Source organism: Rhea americana, unplaced genomic scaffold (assembly GCF_003343005.1).
Source record: "Rhea americana isolate MKP2758 unplaced genomic scaffold, rheAme1 scaffold_550, whole genome shotgun sequence".
Taxonomy (NCBI): domain Eukaryota; kingdom Metazoa; phylum Chordata; class Aves; order Rheiformes; family Rheidae; genus Rhea; species Rhea americana.
In genome coordinates, this window is record NW_028186702.1 from 71,917 (window position 1) to 88,266 (window position 16,350).

Genomic DNA, 16,350 nt, shown 5'->3' on the forward strand with positions numbered 1-16,350 from the left:
TTAACTTTGCAACTGTTTTTAACTTTTTTTGTCAGTAATTTTTTTAAACAAATGTTTAAAATAATGTGCCTGCAAGCTTTTTGATGAAGTAGGAATTTCAAATGGGAGAATATCTTATGAGGAATTTTCAAACAGTCCTACTCTTATTATGGGTTTATGCACATGATGTGCTGTGCCATAATATTAACAATATATTGCTGGAATTATATCTCCCAGTGTTAATAGCATTACTTTAAGAGCAGTCTATCAAGGAACGTAATGATGTTACGCTGGCCAGACTATAATCCGTAATCCTGGGTGACAGTAAATATCTTTATTGTAATAAAAGCAGGATTGTTTTTGTTTGGTATGAAYCCTTTCTCCTACTTCAAGACTGGTATCCTCAGCTGCAGATTGCAGGTATGCACAAAGATGAAAGTATGTGCACAGCTGAGTCCCCAAGACATCAAAGGAGTCCGCTAAGTTGTTGTGACTCTAGTTTCAGTCTCGGCTCAGGGATGTCCAACTTTTTGCTCCAGTATGCTGCAGGTATGATCGAGACAGCAATGCCCCAGTAATTTTCACTCTTGTTGCATAACGTTTCATTCCTCAGCCTGTTGAGTAAGAACTGTGTGGGGGTGTAACTTCTCTAGAAATTGTAAGGTAACACCTTCACTGAAATCACATGTACGATAGTTTATATAAATGATGCTAGTTCAGCTTAAAAATCACTAGCTCCTACCTCTTAGTAGTGTGCTGAGGTAATTGCATAAAGCACTCATCCTCTTACCCAAATATCTTCAAATTCCAATGAGTACTCAAAAATACCCCTTCCAGATTCAGTCACTTAAAAAAAAGTAGATGTAATTTCCTACACAGGAAGAKTCGTGAGATTGGTTCTTTAGCTCAGCCATGCACAAAGGTACCAAATTCCATTCCCATTTACACACATGGAGCACTGGTGCTGCTCTTTTGACATCCACTGAGTTGCATTTCATTGAGGCTAGTTTGTAAAGCAGAATGGAAGATAAAATAAGCAAAATATGCTTATAACCTCAGAAAATCTCTGAGTGGAAAAGAACAGATTTCACACTTGAGTGCAATGTGTGGTTTTTTTTTTTTTTTTTTTTTTTTTTTTTTTGATCGGTCTGGGGGGCCTCTGGGATAGGAGACTGTTAAAGCAAGGGTCCTACAGAAGTAGCTGTGGATCCCACTCTGGAAACTATGGCTCATATTAAGGCAGCCCAAATACCTCCAGACTGCAGAATAACTTGGGAGATGAAAATGCAAATCAAGATTCTTGCTGGGGCTGGCTCCAGAGCTGGCAAAAGCTCATTGCGTCAGCGGGAACCACCCTTGTTCAGTACCTCTGAGATCCAACCCCACACCTCTCTCTTCCATGTTATACTTTATCTTTAATTAATAACAGCTTTTATTGACGACTGCACGATTATAGAGCTCTCTTTTCACTGCGCCAGTGCAAAACAAGTAATTTGAATGGGCTGAAATTGGGACATTCCTACTAAAACTGCAACAGAAGAGAAGAACAAGAGCCAGTGGAAACAGRTATTTTGATAAGCGATGTATGCTGTAATCTCCCCTGGTGAGGAATTGCATGCCCTCTGTTCTGTACTGGTCCATTCTGCAGGTCTGTATCCCACTTCTCTTTTGTATTAAAATTCTTAAAATTCTGTTCAGATTATCTTTCTCCTCAAAAGTATTTTTTGTCCTGTCTTTTCTACTAGCTTATTAGGCTTCCTAGGGTGTTTAGATAGCTGTGAGCATCAATTATCCCTTTTTTATGATAATTGCCTAGGTAATAGAGGTGTTGTGAAAATGGATGGTTGAATGAAGCATGCAAAATGGTTCGGAATTGCTTCTCCATGGGGTGTGGAGGTTTCTAAAGCTGCTGGCTCAGTAGTTTGTGCTGATGTACGAACAGATAGCATCCATTTGTAAACAGAATCCCCTCAACATAGACAACCCTCAGATAAATCATTTTCCATCACTGCAACTGTTTCATTTCATGTCAAGTAATGGATGAAATCTAAAAGTGCCAAATGTACAAGCAAGTCCTTCTCAGGGCAAGCCAGGCTGCCTAATATTCTCTTTCCCCAAGTGATAGTGAAAAGTGTAAATTTATAAAAAAAAAAAAAAAAAAAAGAAAGAAAGAAAAAAGAAAAGAAAAGGAAAAGTGCAAGAGATGTGACACAGTTGCGTGAAGACTGAAAATTCATGAGGTTCTTTACTTTTGCATTCTGTAGTACAGCCAGATTTTCTCTTCTGAAGAGGTCTGTCCATCTGTTCTGTCATATTTTGATTAGAATCTCAGTTTATAGGAATTATTGCAATTCCCACGGGAAGTCTGAGGTTCAGGCAATGTAATTATGTTTTCAAAAGTGCCTAAAGAATGCAAACCAATACAAAAATACATTTCATATGGCATTTTTCAGAATTCTCTGGGGACTGTGTGTGATAGCTATAGAAAATCAAGCACTTGATTTCCCAGATTTGCCACCCTGAACTTGCAATGTTAAATCCCTGAAGGTATTAGCCGACTGGCTCCGTCAGAGAGCTGCATTTATGGAGCAGTACAACGTGCGTTTGCATCAGTGGGCTGTACGAAGAGGGACTTCAATGAGTGATGAAGACTGAGAAATAGTGGCTAGAGTTGTAGTTTTTCACAGTTATTGCTGGGGAAAGAAACACGAGGAAACTGGATGAATTCCCAAGATAAGTCTATTGAATGCTAAGGATGTAGTAAAATTTGGCTCTATGCATTCTGATTGATGTTACTTGGCAAATATATTAGGGAGATCAGCAAGCAAATGGAAGTTTTGTGGGTTTTTTTAAATGCTTATATTTGGCTAAAACTACAAAAGCACTTACTTTCATGAATTCATGAAGGATAAGAAGAAATGCAGGGACTGTTAGCAGAACCAGAACACCAAATGCTCTTATCAGATTCCTCTTCCCCCTTTGAAGAATCTACCTTTTACCTCTTCATTAAAMCCAAGGTGAAATAGCAATAAGGCAAATTTCACTTGAGAGCTTTTCTGGAGACAGTCAAAAAAAGAATTTATAGAATACTAACACAATTAAGCAATTACTTAAGTCTCCTGTGTTCTAAGAAGATACAGAAACTTATGATTAATTGAATGATTGTTCCAGGCAAGAAATTTAAGCGCTTCAAGCAAAGCCTTAATATGACTGAAGAAGTAGGCTCAGTTTAAAAACAATTAGATAATTTGATTATGATCTTTATGTGACTCTGTAGTTAGGTGGCAGAGTAATCACACATCTTCAGGAAGTGAAATTCCAGTCCCATGGCACAAACCCTGAAATGTGTCACACGGTGCAACGTCTTCCACTCCTAAAAACTCCTGCCATCTACTAAAGTGGCCCAATATTCTTTTAATGATTTAAGCCTGTAAGTTTTGGGCTGTCTGCCAGCCACATGGCAGTGTGTTTCACAGTCGAAGTGGTTTGTAGGTGAATAGGTAAAAAAGGAGACACCAGCCTAACACATTGATGCAGCATAGTTTTAATGGCAGAAGTACAGAACGTGTTTGACAGAGACCATCAAGCAGAGCACAGGGGAGGCTCCCCAGGGCTTCGGGAAGGGCTGCAGCTCCGCGCACACTCGTGAGCAGGTCGGCTGGCTGTCACGGSACTGCAGCTTCTCCTCTGCAGCGAGCGCAGCCCAGGGCTGCCGCAGCAGGAGACGYGGCCCCTTCAGAAACCACCAGCGTTGCAGCTTCCTCCGCCCACRGACGAYGCTCCAGAAGTGTAYGACCTCCTGTAACCAGAGGAGCTCCCCAGGCCAAAGGACCTGCCTCCTCCGTAGGAGCCCCCGCTGAAGGAGGACCTACGTCCTCCGTAGCAGCTCCCAAAGCCCAAGGAGCTGCCACCACCATACGAGCCCCCAAAACCCCCTCCATACGAGCCCCCAAAGCCCAAGGAGCCACCCCCTCCATAGTAGCCGCCAGAGCCAAATGATCTTCTACCACTGTACAAGCTCCCAGAGCCAAACGACCTGCCCCCTCCGTATGAGCCACCCACACCTAGGGAACTGCCACCACCATATGAGCCACCCGCTCCAAACGAACTGCCTCCTCCGTACAAGCCCCCAGCACCAAATGAGCCCCCATATTCAGCCGAGTCTGCTATCCTCAGGAAGCCTCCGTCGTTTGGGAGCACGGTGCCCACAAAGCTCTCCTGCGGGCAGGAGCTGAGGATGGGGCCTGGGAAGGTGAGGACCACGGGCGGCGGGTAGACCACGGCGCGGGAGTCTGCGCAGGAGGTGACGTAGGGCTCGTTCCAGGCATCAACRCATGGCTGTGGGCAGGTCACCTCACACGGTGAAGAGCATCTGCTGCTAAGGAGCTGTCCACCTAAAGACATCTTTTACGATGGAWRTAAACCTGCAGCATGTGATAAAGCTTAAGTGAAATGCTCAAAAGCCAGAGGGAAAAGAGCTTGTAGATCTGAGCCCTTTTGCAAGCATGGAAAAGGACTGTAAGAAGAGATTTAGGAAAAAATTTATATTTCTCTCTCTTAAGTTTTATTGCATATGCATGGACTAACACACCTGAATCTTCCAAACTTAATTTCTACTATTATAACCCAATGGAAAGCAAAGACAAGCTCTCTGGGTCTTTGGAACTATCTCCTCTTTTTGATTTTGTAGGATTATAATACACAACTCCAGAGCTTATTAACAAAATTGAACTAATCCTAGTGCCTAGTAGAATCCAGTCTTACAATTAACATCTGTGTCTACAGAGGTGTACATTTAAATGACTATACATATATATATATGTAAGAAAAGACAAAGAGCCGCGTATCACACTTCTTGTGGAAGACTGAGCCCTTAGTAAATGATSAAAATATTTTCCTAATGGTCCATAAATATATATAAATAAATGAAATAAAAAAATGAAAGAAATTCAACTTACCAAATCTGGAGAAGCGTAGAAGAGTTGCAGAAGAGCAGTTGTTATGAGACYGAAGTGTTCACAGTGCTCTTATATACCTTCTCAGACCACCTGTAGGATGTGAGCTATGCTTTGTGCAAGAGCTCCTTGCGTGTTGCCAAACCATGTTTTGCTGTATGGATTATTTCTGTAATTGTTCTAATTGTTCTCATAAGCGATACGATCATTAGTTTATTCTCAATTCCAAGTCGGTTGACAAGTGTTACACACCCTGTGTTTTATTTTATCCTCCAAATCTGACAAAGTCAACAGACAGCTGATATCATACCTGGCCCTTACTAGAGTTGAAAAGGGAGTGAGTCTAGGTGCATCTGGCTGAGGGATGTATCAAGCTTATAAATTGCTTTTGTACATAATACTCCATTTTTCTTCTTTAAAGTCTGAATTGCAAATAGACTGGTGGCTTGTAGAAGTCACCYAAATGGTGCTGAAATGTGGGGAGAAGCAGCAGTCAGTGTCCAGGTTCCTTTAAGTAAGTTGGTATTTCTCAACCCAACGGCAGGAAACTGGGAAGGTACACATTGACTGAGGAGCTCAGGAAGAACTGCTGACTATCAGAACTGCTAAATCAAGGGCTGCCCACTGATGCCTGATAGAACTCGCTCTCATTCTGATGCAAGATCTTAACCTTATAAGCTCCCTGTGCTCCATTTTCTTACCAGGTTTGAAARTGCCAGAAGTGTGTGAAAGAAACATTAAACATAATGCAAAAAGTGGCAGTTTGGAAAACCAACCATTGAATTCCAGATAGGTTGCATTTACTCTCTCCTCATGACTGTGACTGAGTCAAAATCTAGAATTACTCTATTTTGATTTAGAAACAAAGCATTAAAGTGTTTGCTGTTGCTAGCACATACCAGTATCAAGTTTATATGTTACAATGCCACAAAAATATTGATCACATCTAATGTTCTCCTTACATTTCTCATTATTGATAAAGAAAATTTTGCTTAGATATCTTCCTATTTAGAGACTTCTTTCTATATCTGCAAATAAGAGACTTGTAAGTACTCATTTAGGGATACTGGAGTGGCTTTCTTGAAAAAAGAGTCTTTACCGCTCTTAAGATGTTTATTTTTTGGTTTAGATCCAAGCAACTGTAGATACATTAATCTACACACATGCATTCCTTGTCCAAAAAGACTTTACTTTTGCCTGGGCAATGGCAGTGCATCTGCTAGAATATTTCTATGATTCTATGATTTCAGATCTCCTGAAAGATGACAAAAGGAGAAGGAAGATGTCAAAATTCCCTCATGTTCTCCCATGGTGCTTCTTTGTACATACTTGAATGACAAAGCACTTTCATAAGCAGCTGTTTGGGTGGATGATTAACAGGCAGAAAAAAAGTGATTTGCTCCATCTGAGGAGTTGCAAAGATGAAATACGCACTTTTCTCAGCTCTCTGCAATTCTGAATTTAATGGGGTCTTTTGCAGAACTGAAAATACTTCTGTCAGAACCAAATTCATGTCTTTAGCTTGCTTAAAAGTAGCCGAAGCAAATGGAGCTCAAATCAGTGCCACTGCAATTCGAATGAGGTCAGGAAGTGGCATTAGTAATAAAAAGGACATAAAAATTATTTAAGGATTAAAGTRAGATCAAGGGTGTATTGCACATATTGTATGATGTGAGGCTGATTTACTAATCATTATCAGTTATCAAAACACTTATAACAATTAGAAGAAGCTTATGCAGCAAAATATTTTGCTGGCTAACTATTAAGCCTCATATACAAAAGCATGTTGCATACCTGGGGCCAGTCTGAAAGGGTATATAAAGCGTAGTGTTTACTCCAGGTTCACCAGCCTCCTCGCTTCATCTGGTTTTCTCTGCGAACCTGGTAAGCTCTCTTTCTTTAAGTTCTTCTGTAATATTGGGGATGTTGCTATCGGAGTTTAACTTGGGAAAGAAGCCTACACCAATACTTTGCAATGATCAGCAATTACCAGTTTTGTTTTATTTCTTCCATAGTTGAGCTTTTTTAGCCATTCAGCAGTAGCCACTGGTAGGGGAATGTTAAAATATAAGGCTGTGTTCTGCCAAGCCAGAAGAGGAAAATGTCAATTAAACCCTTTTAATTAAATAAGGAGGCCGAAACRTAAATATTCCATTGGTTCACAGCTAAAACCATACTCCTGTGTTAGACATGACTAGTTTGGCATTTCTTAAAATCGGTGTGTGTATATGTATTTATATATATATGTATATATGTATGCTTATATGTATGCATGCACATTACTAGATGGCAAGAACCACTGTTGGTTTATAAGTACTGAATCTATCAAAACTGTTTCCAGGAAATATGTAAGAGTTGAAATTGGTGAATAGCCTCAGTAGAACTGATAGTGCTAAAAGACAGCAAGATACACTCTTAGAACAAAAACAAGCTGAAAGCATTTYAGAAAGCTATATCACTTACTGACAGCAATACTGAAGTGCAGTAGACTTTGTTTCTATATTATCTAGCTTTGGACRTACTGAAGAACTATTTCAGACTGGGTTAGCAATACTCATCTCCACAAGAGTAATTCTCATATTATGGGAAATATAATAATTTATTCTAGCAGGAAACATATAGCTTTTATCATCAACAGAGGTTGTATAAAGCTGTAGAGCTGCATTTCTTGTTACTTCCACCCCTTGACTTGTGCTACAGGTTTATATCCATCGTAAAAGATGTCTTCAGGTGGACAGCTCCTTAGCAGCAGATGCTCTTCACCGTGTGAGGTGACCTGCCCACAGCCATGTGCTGATGCCTGGAACGAGCCCTACGTCACCTCCTGCGCAGACTCCCGCGCYGTGGTCTACCCGCCGCCCGTGGTCCTCACCTTCCCGGGCCCCATCCTCAGCTCCTGCCCGCAGGAGAGCTTTGTGGGCACCGTGCTCCCAAACGACGGAGGCTTCCTGAGGATAGCAGACTCGGCTGAATATGGGGGCTCATTTGGTGCTGGGGGCTTGTACGGAGGAGGCAGTTCGTTTGGAGCGGGTGGCTCATATGGTGGTGGCAGTTCCCTAGGTGTGGGTGGCTCATACGGAGGGGGCAGGTCGTTTGGCTCTGGGAGCTTGTACAGTGGTAGAAGATCATTTGGCTCTGGGGGCTACTATGGAGGTGGCAGGTCATTTGGCTCTGGCGGCTACTATGGAGGGGGTGGCTCCTTGGGCTTTGGGGGCTCGTATGGAGGGGGTTTTGGGGGCTCGTATGGTGGTGGCAGCTCCTTGGGCTTTGGGAGCTGCTACGGAGGACGTAGGTCCTCCTTCAGCGGGGGCTCCTACGGAGGAGGCAGGTCCTTTGGCCTGGGGAGCTCCTCTGGTTACAGGAGGTCRTACACTTCTGGAGCRTCGTCYGTGGGCGGAGGAAGCTGCAACGCTGGTGGTTTCTGAAGGGGCCGCGTCTCCTGCTGCGGCAGCCCTGGGCTGCGCTCGCTGCAGAGGAGAAGCTGCAGTSCCGTGACAGCCAGCCGACCTGCTCACGAGTGTGCGCGGAGCTGCAGCCCTTCCCGAAGCCCTGGGGAGCCTCCCCTGTGCTCTGCTTGATGGTCTCTGTCAAACACATTCTGTACTTCTGCCATTAAAACTATGCTGCATTCAAACACAATCCAGATATTTTTTTTCCTTGTAGTTTGTTTTCAACTTTGGGATAATTCTGCAGTACCCCTGCAAAAACTAAGTGTCCTAAAGGCCTGAAATAAGAGTCATATTCCTTTATCATGCCATAGAGTTGTGTTTTATGGTGGGAACACAAGTCTTGCACAACATACTTCAGCATTTGCTGATGTTATCTGACATAGGCTCAAAAGGTTAAGTCAGCTGATACCTTCCTAGAACTATTAAATAATTGCAGACATGCTCTTCTTGAAAATAAGGACCTATAATATCAGTTTAAGTTCGTTGTTAATTTAACAATTCTTTTACACAGAGATCTCACTGTTTAGATTTCGCAATGAAACATTCAATACTTAGCTCTGTGCACACACATGCCCTTCAGCTCTTGCTTGATTGAGTGCTCTCTGCTCCTCTTAATTGTTTTTAAGATACTTTCCCATAAAGGCATGACTCATCTTTTGAATCTGGTCAGACTACTCTGCTAACAATGAAGCACCTGTTCGTGTCTTTATAAAAATGGGACCTAAATGAGAATAAGTAAAAGAAAAAAAAAGAAAAAAACAAGAAATCCTCAAAAAAMCAGATGAAAACACAGGAATATCAGCTGTGATTTGCTCTTGTCTCTCCCATGCCCTTGGAGGTCTGGGAAGGCAACAGAGAGAGAAACAAGGCAGCAGCAAGGAGTCATCATGAGCATCATATGGCCAGTGAAAGCAACAAGAGAGAGGAAAATGAATCTCAGATCTTTATCTGAATTTTAGCGCGAAGGGAAGAAGCTCTTTCCTTCCCATGTCTGTACTGCCAGAAAAAGCTCCTCTAGCTAGCTAAAGGCTGTATCTACTACGCTTATATGAATTGTAGCCACAGTTTTAATGGCAATGTAGACATAGCCATGAGGTTTACTACAAAATTGTACAACTCTTCAATTTTTTTCTAAATTTAATCAGAAATCTTGCAACAGCCACTTCCCTCCTGGTGTATGTGCACATCAGGTTTCCTTTCTAAGATCTTTATGGGATTCTGCMTGCTGGAATGGAGATGTGGAAGTCGTGGGTTTGGAGACTGGATGCTAGCGCAGTTACTAAATAAATGTTTGTTGCCTACCTGGAGACTCTTCCCCTCCTTATAGACACTTGCAAGTTGACATGTGAAGTTTCTTCTTGGTCTGATTTCACGGAAACTATCCAGCACACTTGATTTGTTTATTTTAGAGAAGAAGAGCATAAGGGGTTGTATATATACTTGTACACATATACGGCCCCGGGAAGGGAGGCAGGCCTGGGGAAGTGCAACCAGCTCCTCCTGCGTGCAGCTCTGCTCCTCCTGCTGGGCTGTGCAGAAAATGCTCCCCGGTTAGAAATGCGGCCAAGGCATGAGCTGCAGAAGCTGGAAGTGTCTCCCAGGCAGCCAAATGTGGTGCACATGATTCAGGTGGACACTGTCCTGCAAGCTTAGCATTACCAGGAGCATTCATAGACTGACACTGCTTTTCCAAAGCCTTAAACGCACCGTCGAGACTGGGCTTTTTCCCATACTTCCCAACAACAACTGACAGATACTCTTCAGAGCAGACCTAATCTCCCATGTAGACCAGTAGGATAAAAGTTATGTGAGCACATTCAGTTGGGCAGCACTGGCCGGGCTGTCACTGGGCTCTTGGGATCTGCCAGACAGAACAGAGGGTGCATGCACACATTGCATAGTTTCTGGTTTTGTTTCCTCACCTTCATTTCCATATATATATGACATTTGTGTTTATTATTTATGATGCAACYTTTCGGCTATCAATTATCTCTTGGAAGCAAAGTGATTTTGTAGGATCCTCTAGGCAAGAACACTTACTGAAAATGTTCTGAGGAAATGCTTTCAAATAGTTTTGGAAACACCCACTAATGTTTTATACATGCAAAGTATTGTGGTGTTATGATGTTAATAATAGGTTACTAGTATTAAACTCCAGAGGACTGAATCATAGCGTCACTTTGAAATATGTATGTCAGGGCCGCCCATGTGATTCTCTAAATCAGGTAATGAAAAACGCCTTGGGAATTCGGATCCCTTTGATTTTTATTTTTTTTATTTTTATTTTTTTTTTGATTGAAAGTCAGCTTGGCATTTGTTATCCAAATCATTTAAAATATATTGGCCAAGTATTCACCATTCCACATCAGAATATATTTACCTATCTCAATAGTATGATACTTCTATCATCTGAGGGGCTAGGTCATTAGAAACATGGTGTGAAATGCTACATCTCAACATGTCAAGTTGGGAACAAATAAGTACAGTAACTCAGTTCTCTGTTTAGCCTTCCTGAGTAATGTTAGATAAATCAATTGCTCCTCTTTTTCCTGGTATCCCTGTACATTAAGCATGGTTAAATCAGCTTTGCTAGCTTTCCCAAAGTATTGTTCACTTCTCCCAGGTTTTCCAYAGCACTCTTTTCCATACTCACCAGCATTTTTCTGACACAATTGTGACCATAACCACTGTGGAAGGGACTGGACRTACAGTGATCTCATCCAAACGAAACAGAGCAACTTCTAGATCCCTCTCACCATCCCCTTTTAACCAAAAAAGCTTTATCTCCTCGTGTTTCTTCCTTACTGCATAGGGAGAACTATACTGCAGAGTAGGAGACCTCTCATGCTCAGCTGTGGCAAAGGCTACCATGTCAGTCCCTTGCAAAGTAGTATACCCTTGCCTTGGAAGCACCTTGAACATCATGTGAGGAGCTGGCCACCACAGGCAAGGCTGGGCTCTCTAGGAGTGTCTCTCCAAGACAATTCTGACACTACAGTCATGCAGTGACTGTTGTTTTTGTAAACACATCCTAACAAGCTTTAAACTGGCTAGCTTGCTTGCTACTAATACTAGGTTAGGCCCTAATGCATTCTTGGAGGTGTTGATCCTAAGMATAAAACATGTTCCTCTTTTCTAAGGAACTGCAAGAATCAGTCGTACTGAGCCTCCCATGAACAGCAGGACTGAAAGGGCTCCCACGCAAGCCTGGATTTAACCCTTTAACCCTGCAGACCTGCTGCCTGGGCTGCAAGCATGGGTCTGATGCTTAAAACTAGGAAATGAAAAGAATCCACGGACGGGAATGTGCATGTCACATGCTGGTGAGAATAGGGTAGCGAACACAAACACTAAGCAAAACAATTACTGTAATTACACACCAAATTTTGTTTGGGGAGTAATGGAACCTAATGCACAAATATGACGTCATTTTCTTGCATCAGCCTGGTGGTCGAGGAAGGTATATAAAAACATTCATGATTCACAACCTTCCAGCAGGTTCTCTTGACTTCTCCTCCGTGAACTGAGTAAGTTGGATTCTGATGTAGCCTTTTATTGCCAAAAGATGTCACTTTTGAAATCTTTGGGTTTACTTCAGGACTGCATTTTGAATACATATTCTGTGATTCTTTACAGYATTCAGGAGTTTCTTTTCATAAAGGAGCTATTTGCTAAGCAGTCATTTCGAGGCACTGGTGGACTGAGGTTTAAAAATTCATTTGAAGTCTAGATCATATTGTTTCGTGTATTTAGCCTTAAAATATCTTAGCCAGCAGTATGCATTTGGCAATGTTGTTCTGGACTTGTGGCTTCTGAATTTCGTCTAATTTTGGAGAGAGGCATCATGTGTAAATATGGAGATAGGTGATATGAATACTGTGCTGGTAAGACAGCTAGAGTCAGAGTAGAGCCAGCTGGTCGTATACAGTGTCTCTAGGGATGTGATATTATAAAATATGCCCGTTTAGGGCTCCTAATTTGTCTTCTGAAATATGTCGTATTGGACCCAGGGGGTTACAGCCAGGGAACTCCTACAGTATCTGTCAGTGTAGCTACCTAGAGAAAATGAGAATCTGGAAAATCTCTACTATATAATACTACTTGCTTTTATGCAAAACATTCAGAAGGCTGTCAGAGAATATATTATACACTGTAAGTATTCTGTACTGTATGTTACATTTTGGGTCTATTTTTTAAGCCATCTATGGCTTTCATTTTGCTGTAGGATTTGTAATTTAATTCAAAAATATAGAGCTAATAGATATAATAGAGTGAAAGGGTGCGAGCTTGGAGATAAGATCTCAATTTAGATTTAAAGGTTTAGACATTTCAGATGAATAATGTGCATTATGGCAACATGTTCAAAACAACAAAAGGAAAAAAAAGGGAGAAATAACTTGAGTCAAACCAAGTTCCACCTATGTGTTTTTTCTACTTTGCTGCTCAGCTAGACAAAAAAATAAGTAATCACCTTCGCTAAAACAAAAATATTTCATACCATCTGAAACAACACATTACCTAGCTCCTTCATTCCACCTTTTGATTTTGAGTTTGATTAAGTTTGCACTGCTGTCTTGAAATGGGGTTTTATGGCATTTTCCAGATTACCTCCCCATCCTTCAATTTATTTCAAAATAAAGAAATCATAAAATTCAGCCCAGATTTATTAGGAATTTTACTTCCTCAGAAATTAAAAAAAAAGAGAGAGCAAGAGAGAGAGCAAAGCAAAGAGGAACAGGATGGTGGTAGCCCAGCTGTTGACCTATGTCCCTTCAGGGCTCACGCTAGTTTAGTCTCATGCTTTGATAATGCCCTACTGGCTCATTTGCTTTTATGTTTGCTCCATCCTGCACCTCTCAGGTCTRCTCCAGTGCGGCAAGATGTCCTGCGAGAAGACGTTGTGCACTGAGCCATGTTCTGCCCCCTGTGGGGCCAATTGCCCCGAGCCCCTTGCTGCCGCCTGCAACGAGCCCTGCGTGGTGGCCTGCCCTGACTCCCGGGTGATCATCTTCCCACCACCCGTCACTGTCACCTTCCCGGGGCCCATCCTCACCACCTACCCACAGGAAACACTCGTGGGCTCCACAGAGTCGGCAGAGCTTGCCCAGGTCCAGGCTGCCGCAGGGGTGGCTGCGGTGAAGACTGCTGAGCGCGTGGAGCCCTGCGTGCAGCCCTGCGTCCAGCCGTGCATCCAACCATGTGTCCAGCCATGTGTCCAGCCCTGTGTCCAACCTTGCATCCAGCCATGTGTCCAGCCCTGCGTCCAGCCCTGCGTCCAGCCGTGCGTCCAGCCCTGCGTCCAGCCCTGCGTCCAGACATGTGCCCCAAGAAGCGAGCCCATTTGTGTCCCAAGAAGNAGCCCTGTGTCCAACCTTGCGTCCAGCCATGTGTCCAGCCCTGTGTCCAACCCTGCGTCCAGCCATGTGTCCAGCCCTGCGTCCAGCCGTGCGTCCAGCCCTGCGTCCAGCCCTGCGTCCAGACATGTGCCCCAAGAAGCGAGCCCATTTGTGTCCCAAGAAGCGAGCCCCCATGTGTCCCACAGTGTGCCCCAAGATGTGAGCCTGCCTGTGTCCCAAGGTGTGAGCCCCCATGTGCCTCAAAGTGTGTCTCTGAGCGCTCCTACAGCTATTCCACCAAGTGGACCCATCCTTGCAAGAGGAGCATCTGCAGAAAGGTCTAATTGGCTTAAAACAGAAAGAATACTGGGGAAAAAGAAGCGAAAGAGCACGGCATTTGGTTTCTAGGCATGGCTTTGAGGGTGCTGAGCATCCTGACTTCCTATCAAAGTCAAGGGAAACAGTTCCAAAAACAAAGACCCAACATTGAAATCTATTACAATGCTGGAGCTTAGATTAATGAACTCTTTCTTCTTACGGCTTTGCGTCTTACACTTATGCTTTTAACTTTCTCTACTCAGTTTGATATTGCCCATGCTTTAGAAAGCAATCACACATAGGGACTGGAAATGAAATTTGAATGTCAGACTCAGCAAGTGTGAGAAAAGTGAACATCTTCATGAAATATGTCACGTTGGAATGGGGAATTGGTTTTAGCTTTCTTGTCTCTAGCAATATACTCTTTCTAGTCTGCATTATTCTCTCTGCAAATGTTTACTCCACTTTGCATTTACATTAAAATGCAGCTGCATCAAACCATTGGCCTTTTGAATCTCCTTTTTCCTTTGCTACTTATAATTTGCAGTGCTTTTTCAGCAACTCTCAGCCTTGTATATAGAGAAACAGAAACAGCTCTAAGTCACAGAAATAGTCCTTCCACTGGATCAGTGAGCACCATATTCATTCCTATTTGGAGCCTTATTTTTCTATAAACAAAATGGATCCATATTCAAGATATTCTTCATATTCCTGCATCAAAACTTTTCTGGCTGGCTTTTGCGAGGAATGCTTTTTCACATGAAAATGTTGACAGGTACGTGGGGATCCGGGGTTACTTACTATCTCCTGGGTGTTTGTCAAAGCCCAAGGTCTTCAGTCTGCCCAGCTGATGCAAGTGGTGGGTCCCTCTAGGCAGATGCCATTTAGGACATGAAATATGTTCTACTCGCATCAAGCAATTTCAGATGCTGTTTTTATACTAAATATTATGTTAACTTCCTCCTTCTCTAATGCCTATGTATGTGTGCTCGTTTACTCAAGTCATGGTCTTTTTGTGCCTGCGTAATACCATGTCATTTTGGCAATTATACCCACTCAGAAATGTGCTGAGACTTCTGCAGAGCAAAGGGCTGCAAGGGCACTTTGCAGACACACATCTACGTATTACACAGGTAAAGTGGTATGTTAAYGTAATGCTAACAGTATATTACTTGGGTTACATTCCCCAAGACTCTGTAATAACTCTACTTTGCAAAAGAAGGTCACGGTTTCACACATGTCAACCTCCACGTCTACTAAGGATATACATATTTTTTCCTAGTAAACTGATGATTTTCAGTAAGTTGTTTTTCTTTTGCTTTATGATGTTTCCTTTTATATTAATGACCAAGATGCTTGGCTGTTGTCGATCAGTCTGAGTTTTGGGGAGGGGCTCAAGAAATGCATTCAGACTCTTTAGCAGAGCAGTTCCAGGGGGCACAGCCCCACTCACCGGGTGACCACATTTTAAAACAAGTTATTTTCCTAACAACTTAAAAACCCCAAAAGGAAACAGGAAAACCTAAAAAGGAACCAGCTCTAGATAAAATTGCAAAGCAGCAACAACCAGGAACCCATCTTCTTCCTGCAGCTGGAAATATGTGGTCGGGGAAGCAGCAAACACCTTGTCCGGTGGATTTGGAGGTTCATCTTCATGGCCAACTCCCAGTCCAGCCCTGGAGACACTCTCCCAGGCGGGTTCAGCTCTCCCGCCCGTGGTAGGAGTGCTGGGGCTGGATGCTCCTCACCAGGGCTGCTGCCCTCCTGTGGCACCGGCTGCAGCAGGGACTGCCAAACCTGTCTCCACGCACGCAACCCTGCGGGCCAGGGACAACTTGAACCACCCACAAAACGCTCCACTGGGGTGCCCAGAGTGGGTGCTGGCGCCTACTCGCCCACGAGGGCTGCACTACGCCCAGCCGGCTCCTTTCCCTTTGCTGCAGACGACCGCCAGGGTCTGAGCTCCGCTCCGGGCTCGGAGCACAGCTCCAGCTTGCGTCACGGGAGCCGCAGTGAGAAGCTGCCACAGATGTCAGAAGCCTCCTAATTTCCTTCCCCCGTGAGAAAAGGGTTCCCTTYGCAAAGCTGTCGCCAATGCCTCTCCCAGGGTGGTGATCAGCCCGCGCTGCTGCCAACCCTCCATCACCTCTGTCTACACTGTGAGGAGGTGCTGCCTGGCACTCTGCTGGCTGCTTTGCATTTCACTACGTTTTTGCCATTGCTAATGTTTTATGGAAAGCAGGGAGTTATTGCATCACTTTTTTCATAGAAAAGATAATTGCTGTCTTAAAGCTAATTGACTTGCTACAGCGC

The 16,350-nt window shown here is 43.3% G+C and overlaps 2 protein-coding genes across 2 annotated transcripts; one reads left to right on the top strand and one right to left on the bottom strand.

The window, feature by feature from the left end:
- Positions 1-3,714: 3,714 nt before the first annotated feature.
- On the bottom strand, positions 3,715-4,383 carry LOC146587959 (uncharacterized). The gene is made up of 2 exons (XM_085318746.1): positions 3,848-4,383; positions 3,715-3,793 (listed from the first exon to the last, which is right to left on the bottom strand). The coding sequence occupies exons 1-2, from the start codon at positions 4,381-4,383 to the stop codon at positions 3,715-3,717; spliced, it is 615 nt and encodes a 204-aa protein (XP_085174872.1).
- Positions 4,384-7,654: 3,271 nt separating this feature from the next.
- On the top strand, positions 7,655-8,359 carry LOC146587960 (uncharacterized). Its single transcript, XM_085318748.1, has one exon. It carries the CDS (start codon positions 7,655-7,657, stop codon positions 8,357-8,359), a length of 705 nt encoding a protein of 234 aa, XP_085174874.1.
- Positions 8,360-16,350: the final 7,991 nt, after the last annotated feature.